The following is an 8,918-nucleotide window of genomic DNA, read 5'->3' as shown; positions in this document are numbered from 1 at the left end:
TTGAAAAGAAAATATTCTGTTTACAGTAATTTCTCCCAAAGTTTGTTTTGTTTTGTTTTTTATGATATTCATATCTCATGCACAGCTCCCATTTTCTAGGCTGAGAATGGTTGAGTACTTCTACATTTGGTGGTCCCATTTCACACAGCTATGTTGGGACAACTTACAAGGTTTTGCATTTGTCCACCACTTAATCAGGCATGAAATCGCCCAGGTTTGTCAAATTCAGGGTAAAATAACTAAAATTGAGTGCCAGTTTTGAAATGGTAGCCAAGCGGCTTAGGCGTATTCAAATCCCAACTGACTTCAGATGACTGTGAAATCGGATGGGTTCAATTAAGTTTTATTGTGTCAGTCTGCACAGTGTTATAGCTCATGTGGAGGGAATCAGAGCACGATGAACTCTGAGTCAGTCTACAGCTGACTCTCCAAAGCACCCCATAACCATACTAGCTGGGAGGCGAGAAAGGAGGCACATGGAGCAGAAAGCAGACTGCTCTCCCACCAGGACAGGGATGACAGTAAAAATGAAGGCTCTTTCACTTTGGCTTTTAACATGCACAGCTGTTTCTGGCACTCTTCCCACCCACCCAGAGAAAGACAACAAAGAAGATGCAAAGCTTGTACAGGTAACTGCATTTTCCATATCTGAGATCTATCGAGCCCTCTGTTTTAGACCTAATCTGTGTGTTCCAGCTGCGCAGCAGCTTGCTGCTTTTCTGAGAAAATGCTATTGCATAGAACTCTGTTACCCAAGATTTACTAAAGTAGGATATATCTGTACAAACTGAAAATGTCAAGTAAATAAGAGTCAGGGCAATGTTGTCCGTTTCTGTTTAGCTATGGTCCTCGGGAAAACATCTGTGTGCTCCAAAATCACAGGCAGAAGGTTTTGTCAGCAACCTACACAAACAACATCAGTCCTAAGGTATTTGTTTAAGAAACATATCAAAATGTGAAATGTGTTTGCCTTTTTCCCATTAGAATTATTTGAATAAATTCTATGCTGCTGAGACAGATCCAAATCAACTTGGATGGAAAATAAATGCTGAATCCACAGCTGAAAAACTTCAGAAAATGCAACAATTTTTTGGTTTGAAAGTGACTGGAAAACCAGATAATGAGACATTGGAAATTATGAAGAAACCCAGGTGTGGAGTTCCTGATGTGGGTCTCTATGGCTTCACTCTGCCTGGATGGAAAAAAACCAAACTGACATACAGGTAGTATTTCAGAAATTGCTTTTTGAGTTTAAATTTTAGGTTTGTGGGTATCCATATTTGCTATATTTAAATATAATTCTATAGCAATTGTTTCCTGTTGGGAATACAAAAATGTTTCACTCTCCACAGCTATTAGCTGTGCATGCTCCTGAGAGGAATTTCTGAGAACCAAGCTGAGTATTTTACATTTACTGGTTTAACCGTATTATTGTGCCTGTCATGTATCACTCCTGACAAAAATTCTGTAAGCCAAACAGAAACATCAATTGCCCCCTGTAGAGGCTTCATTATCTTTAAAATTTGCTGAGACAACAGTGTAGTAGTCACAGAAACCTGAGGAGATAACTTTCCTTATGCTCAAGTGACAACCTCCTGGATAAGGGCCATTTTAAGAAAAAACTGGTAACGTGTACACAACTATTATTATGGAAAAGACATTGGACAGTTATCACATACCTTGAACTCACTCAGCCCAAGATGAATCTTGGAAACTATTTGTTTACAGGTTAAATTGCTTCTTGTTTTTTCTGTTCATCATTTTAACCATATTAGGATTTTTTTTTTCTGCAAATACTAAGTATTATACTTGCATTCTCGTAACTGTAGAATTGTGAGCTACACACCAGATATGAGCAAGGAGGATGTGGATAAAGCAATGGAGAAGGCGTCGAAAGTGTGGAGTGCTGTCACTCCACTGATTTTCACTCGCATTCAGAAGGGAATAGCAGATATCATGATTGCTTTTGGGACCAAAGGTAATATGATGACTGCATTCAATGGTCAAATTAATTAATAGATTTTTCAATAGTCATAACCTAAGCTCAGTGTTGTTTCAACTCCATATTATTTAGCTCATGGACAGTGCCCTCGCTATTTTGATGGCCCCCTTGGAGTCCTTGCTCATGCCTTTCCACCTGGGAATGGTTTAGGTGGTGATGTACACTTTGATGAGGATGAAGACTGGACCACAGGCTCAGCTGGTAGGTTCAAAAAAGGTTTCTAAAGTGTTATACAGATGAATAAACTCCTTTCTGATTTTATTTAAGTGAAGGAAGAGACTGAGATGCAACATTGCATTAACCATAAGAGCTGTTTGAGGATATTGCAGGTCATCATCCAATGGGGATACTTACAATGGCATAGACATAAACTCACCCTGATCTACTCTAGTTCTTATTTAACACTGATAAAAATACCAGCAGGACAATCCTTTTCAGGTAGGAATGCCACAGACAAAGCCACTCTTACCTGTGGGCTGGTGGTGGCCCATGTCCACCAGAGCTCCACAACCCCTGATAAAAGCTTTCCCCTCCTGGTGCACACCAGGCCTGGCACTACCATGGCCTGTGCTTTCAGCAGGCCTCAGAGGACATCCCCACCACCTAAAAATCAATACAACCAGCAAGGTTAATGAAGAGTCTTCCTGGGTAGGTTCAACAATACGCCACAGAGAGGGGAACACCAAGTGCCCAACAAACCATGTGGTCCTCTCAGCCTCCAGGCTGGCCATACAGCACATACTGCCTCTGACAGGTCCATCAGTATACAGACACATTACCCTCTTGTACGTTTTTTTTCTCATCCAGTTTTTGAGATGGAAACTGCAACAGAAAAATCATGGTCAGGAAGAGCAAGGAGAAAAAGAATAGGAAGGTGCTGTAAAACCACTGCACAAGGAGAGTACGGGTTTATTGTGGTGGGAAAAAAAGAGGGATGAGGGATGGACATGTCATGTGATTAAATGTAATGTTTTCCCCATCCTGGGACTGAATGGGTCAGGCCCAGTTTTGCTGCTGTTCCTCAGCAGCACAGCTCTAGCAGCCAGACATTGTAGAACTCAGAGCGCTTGGAGGACTCGTGAGAGGGGAGGACAGACTGGAAATATGTGTGGAAAAAATGAGGCTTTATTTTGTTTGGTTTTTTGAGAAATGAATGTCTTGGCTTCAGCCAGCCTTTCTTAAGCAATCGATGACCAGTCCTCTCCTCTGCCACAGACTTGTGATCTTCACTAGATCTGTTGACATTTCTGGCTCTTGGTCTGCAGAGCAGATGACCATTCTTCCCTAATTCAGAAATGCGTGTTACTTGCATGTTGAAGGAAATTCTGTTTTTAGTTATTTGTTGTTAACATATTTCACTGAGAATAAGCATGCATAAGAATAACATTTTAAAAATTTATTTTGTTTGACAAATCTATAAAGAAACCATATGCTTTAAAGTCCCAATGGTAGGAAGGTAAAGTGTTCTGCTAACATTTTATTTTTTCCTTGTCTATTCATGATCTCACTTTTCTTTCTCAGGTTTGTAGGAGGGAGAGTGACACACAGAGTGACACTTTGATACCTGCAGTGAGCACAGTGTGTTGTCCTGCCTTGCCCTGGAGAGCTGTTTGTTTGATCTGACTCACTATCTAATCTGTTCTACCTCAGCCAGGAAACCCTGCCAGGACATTCCAAAGAGCTGCACCCACACTCACCCCCAGATATCTACTCATGCCACACACATATTTTCAGTAGCTAACAGAAAGCAGGAGGGTCAAAAGTCTCTCCCTTCTCATAGGGGAAGACCACAGTCTTGTCCAATACAAAAATGTGTTCACATATATGCATTCCCTAGTGAATGTCAATATATTGTATGAAAACTGTCACTGAGCAATAGCCTTGCTGTGGTCATTATCAGCCATTTGATGAGTAAAATTTGACTGATCTCTTCTCTTTATCAATTTCTTAAGGTTTCAATTTGTTCCTTGTTGCTGCTCATGAGTTTGGCCATGCCCTGGGTCTCTCCCATTCCAGTGATCAGAGGGCTCTCATGTTCCCCAATTATGCCTATGTCAACCCCAGTGAATTTCCCCTCTCTGCAGATGATATAAGTGGCATTCAGTCCATTTATGGTGAGTAAAATCCATGGCTTTAAAAGAAAGAGTAAGCAGAGGGGAAATAATCTCTTTCACAAAGTTTCACCATAAACTTAATCATGTTGTCATAATATTAAAAAAAAGCAAGGTATGGAAACCTTAATATTTCTTTCCAAATCTCCTTTCCAAAATGTCTCCCTTAGGATCTCCACCAAATGCCCCAGACAGAAGGCCAACCACCCCCACCTCACCTAAAACCTGTGGCTCTCAGACGTCTTTCGATGCTATAACTACACTCCGACAAGAAGTCATTTTCCTAAAGGGCAGGTAAATACTGATACGACATTTGTCTGCATGGGGTTTAGTTTTTCTTGATTTATACAAAGACTGAATACTTCCGTGGTTCACATGTTTACAGGATTTACAACAAGACAAGTGGATTTCAATTAATGGAAATAAAAGTTTTAGCAGATATTAGTTATACTAGTATTTTTAGAGGACCCCCTGAAAAAACATGCTTCATTTTTTCCCAGAAAACACCTCAATCCCAATGAGACCTTATTCCCAAATGTATAGATGGTTACACTGAGCAGTGACTTGACTAAATGATGCAACTATTTCCTGAGAATCACATAAAGGTTTGGTTTGGAAGGTACCTCGAAGATCATCTAGTTCCAACCAGGAACACTTCCCACTAGACCAGGTTGCTCAGAGCCTCATCCAACTTGGCCTTGAACATTTAATTAAGTATTTAATTGATTTTACTAATTTAAGTAATTAACTAACTAAGAAATAAGTATGTTTGACAATACAGTTGAGCCAATCACCTTTGCAAGCCCAAAATCATCCAGGGAACTAATCTGCCGAAGAGGTTACAGCAAGTCCCACCTGGGCTCCTATAACCCTCTTACTATATGGTACAGCAACAACCTGAAATATTCAGTTGCTTATAATTGATCCTACTTATCAATCAGTACCAATGACATGCCAGAAAGGAGCTAGAATGAAAAAAAAACCACTTCCCAGTACGGGGAGTTATTTCTGACACATCAGTCCAGGTAACTCCACTGACAAGAAAAAGCTTGTAAGTCCCAATGTTGTTCACAGTCTTTTGCACATATAGAAGTTTCTGTGGTTTATTATGTACTACAAAACCTGTTTCATATTTAAATCAGGCACTTATGGCGGGTCTATCCTGATAACTCAGAAGCTGAACGTGAATTAATTTCTGCCCTCTGGCCAAATCTACCTCCTGGCATTGAAGCTGCATATGAGAACACAAAAGATCAGATCTTACTTTTCAAAGGTGACGTATGAGATTTTCTTTAATTTTTTTCTTAATTTGATTATGTGGGAAGAAAGGATGTGTGCATAAAATTTACTTTTCAAATAAATAAAATAAAAACTCAGAACATTTCATCTAGTTTTCCTACAACCTACAATAAAGGAGTGCATTTTACTGTTTACTGTCTGAAAATGACTGGTGAAATGAAATATTTTAATTTCTTTTAACAGGCAACAATTTCTGGGTTATCAGCGGCTATCGGGTGTTGTTTGGTTATCCAAAGAATATCAACACACTGGGCTTCCCTAAAGGTGTCAAGAAAGTTGATGCAGCTGTTTGTAATAAAAATACAGGAAAGACAGACTTTTTCATAGGTGACAAGTACTGGAGGTAAGAAGAATTGAAAAATGTTTTCCTACAAATGATTCCAATATAATCTGAATAAAAATTAAACCTTTTAGATAACTGTATGCAACTAGATAATTCTAGTAATTCTACTTTTCATAGAAGTGTTTCTTTGACTTCTGCATGGGGAGAAGAGTACAGCTTTGTGTTTGGAGAGCTTAAGTGTGTTCTGAAGTGAGAATTCAAAATATGGATGCGCTTTGATACATTATGCCTGGAAGCTGAAAAAAAATCCAGCATCTAGAGAACTTTTACAAATACACAAGTGTCTCTAAAAATTAAGGATAATCTACTTCAGCAGAAGGCTGTCTGTGATGGCTTGTGCAGGATTTCTCTGGTTTCTGAAAAGTCCTGGATTATTTTATCCCTTTTAGAAGAAGAAAAGTGAGAGCTCCTTTCCTGTCTTTGACTGGTTAACACTGGTTTTCAACATGTTCCCTCTAAATCCTATTCTCACACTGGCATGAGTGAGTCCTGATAACCAAAGTGCAGGCAGGTGGAAGAAAGAAGTCAGCTTTGGGAAGCTGAAAGATTCCTTCTGTGTGCAAGGACAATGGCTGCAAAGGTCTTCCTCAGGCAGCCGGGGCAAGCATGGGTCACACAGACTTTATTGTGACTAATTGTGGGGTTCCTCAGTGAGACATAAAGTGTCAGCTGGATGCTGAGATTCCTGTGGTTTCCTGTTTTTTAGTTTTGATTAATTTGGGTAGAGTATTTACAATATCTTGCATTGTTATATTACTGCCTTGGTCACAAGACAATAGCATGCAAAAAAACCACAACACGCATTTCTTACCTAGTAACTCATTCTCTCAGCTTCATGTGCCTGTGAAAAAATATTTCTTGTATCCAAGGAGAAGTAAAACAAAGGCTTTGTTTGCTTGTTTGGTTTTTTTTTTCCTGAGAGAGTTCCTCAAATCTGGAAGAACCTTTTAGGTTCTCCTTTCAGCTGCCTTAGTTTAGCCCCATCTCATAAAAATTGTCCTGGCTCAGTTAGGAACAACTTGATTGTACTAGAAATAAGCCAGCTTCCTTGCCTCCATCTAAATCTGTCAGCTAATACAGACTATGTACAATATCCTATTGAAGTTTAAGAGGAGGAGTCAAAATTCATTCTGTAAATATGTGCAGTCACTACAGCAGGAATCAATCTGTCCTGTTTCCGTGCACTGTTATCAATAGAGGAGGTAAATCCCATCTCTGGAGTCAAAAATGTGGGTCTTCCTTCAATTTTTCTCACCTAAGATACTTCTTTGGAGCTGTACCTGTCTTTATCAGCAAACAAGTAGCAGCCTCATGGAAAACACAATGGCCAGCACTCTGCAGCCATTTGTGCAAGTAAATAATACAACTTTCTGTTGCAATCCCAGTGAAACCAACTAAATTGCAGGTGCTGGCCACCTTTAAACAGCTGCTTAACTCTGTGCAGAACTGATGTCTAAATTGTGTAAAATTGCATGTCTCCCTTCATATGACTTAGGTTTGACGAAAACAGCCAGACCATGGAGAAGGGTTATCCTAGACTGACAGTCAGTGAATTTCCAGGAATTAGCCAGAGGGTTGATGCTGTTTTTCAACAGAAAGGTAAATGAAATAAGCTTTTCAGTAAAATTGGTTTAGTTCTAAAGATCATAAATTCTGAATTATGATGGATGTCATTATTTCTGCATCCTGCAAAAGACAGAAATGAAGAGATGGTCTCCTGTGTGCACAAAAGGGATGGTCCCTGATTTGTCAGAATAAAGCTATTTCTTGTGGTCATAACATAATACATTATTTTTTCATTTCCAGGATTATTCTACTTCTTCCATGGATCAAAACAGTGGGAGTTTGACCCTATTGCTAAAAAAGTTATCCGGGAAATAAAGAGTAACAGCTGGTTTAACTGCTAGTATCATTAAACTTTCTTACATTCAGCAAAAGACAATAAATACCATTCCAGTGATCTCAGAAATTGCTTGTATGTACACTGCTCTACAGCACAGGCAACAGGACTAGTTTTCATAAATGCTTTTCATGTACTTTAATAAATAAACATGTCAGCTCAAATTTTATCTTCAAAGACTAAAACAAAATTGCACTTTTCCTGTAAGTGGAAAATGTACAAAATAATTTATTACTTTATACTCCAGATGATTTGGGCTGTTTTTAATATTATGACAATAAACAGTTTTAGGTTGATGGCACCTGTTTTCTGCTTCATCTGTTGAAGGCATTCTACACTTCCAAGGTGTGAAAGGCTGCAGGTTAATATGCTAATATCCCTCCAGCATACAATGCTTGAACTTTGCCTCTATTCTCTCCAAAGAGCAAGTTTCTTTTCTCTCCATCTGTAAGATACAGGCTTTTCATTAGTCACTCGCTTTTCTGCATTCTGCAGAAGATGCATTTTCCTGCATCTTGTCCTGCTCTTCCTTGGCTGTTGCAGCCTTGTCCCTTTCACATCACAATAGTATTTTGCCACCAAAATCGCCCTAAAGTCCCAATGTCTAAATATATTATCTCACCCAATAATCACCCTGATCTGTCTTTATAGCATAACAATTAACGTTTCATCAGTGGCCACTTTTTCTGAAGCTATGAATGGCATCCTTCACAAATCAGCCCTGCCCTATTCAAGAATAGATTCAACTACCATATCATGGAGCACAGCCATGTGCTAGCACTAACCATGTGCTTTAAGTGCACATACATCTGACATTTACCACCACCATTATTGCCACCACCATGGAAACTCCTCATAAAATCAGACAAAACCTATAGAGTCACAGTCATATCCTCTCCAGGTATTTCTCTTACATTTAGTTCTGGAAGCAGGCCCAGAGCACACTGCCAAATGGCTGGCCATACTGCCTGCATGGCTGGGGATATCTGAGAACCTGGTCTCAGTACCGGTTTGCCCTCCTGTTCCCTGGTTCTCACATATTCGTCTGTTTTACACACCTCTTGCATGCTTTAGTAAAATGTTTCTTTTTGCTGTGTATTTTTATAGCAATGCAATGACCTCAGCCTGAACCTTGCCCACCTGATTTGCTGTGAACAGCCACAGTACCACTGTGTTGCTGCTATTGCTATGAGAAACCCACTGGCTTTGTTCCCACCAGGAAATCAAAGTAAAGGCTCAAATGTGCTGTTTCACTTACCTACA

The 8,918-nt window shown here is 39.5% G+C and overlaps 1 protein-coding gene across 1 annotated transcript; it reads left to right on the top strand.

Annotated features, from left to right (window-relative positions):
• Positions 1-398: 398 nt before the first annotated feature.
• Positions 399-7,951, top strand: LOC121662545 (matrix metalloproteinase-27-like). The gene is made up of 10 exons (XM_042023785.1): positions 399-629; positions 985-1,223; positions 1,830-1,978; positions 2,075-2,203; positions 3,955-4,116; positions 4,284-4,407; positions 5,256-5,386; positions 5,596-5,755; positions 7,251-7,354; positions 7,562-7,951. Exons 1-10 carry the CDS (start codon positions 477-479, stop codon positions 7,660-7,662), a joined length of 1,452 nt encoding a protein of 483 aa, XP_041879719.1. The 5' UTR covers positions 399-476; the 3' UTR covers positions 7,663-7,951.
• Positions 7,952-8,918: the final 967 nt, after the last annotated feature.

Source organism: Corvus kubaryi, unplaced genomic scaffold, assembly GCF_017639235.1.
Source record: "Corvus kubaryi isolate FWS band 111438036 unplaced genomic scaffold, C.kubaryi_AGA036_p1.0 37256, whole genome shotgun sequence".
In the NCBI taxonomy this organism is placed as follows: Eukaryota; Metazoa; Chordata; class Aves; order Passeriformes; family Corvidae; genus Corvus; species Corvus kubaryi.
Note: the sequence above shows the minus strand (reverse complement) of the source record. Positions and strands in the feature narration are given on the sequence as shown.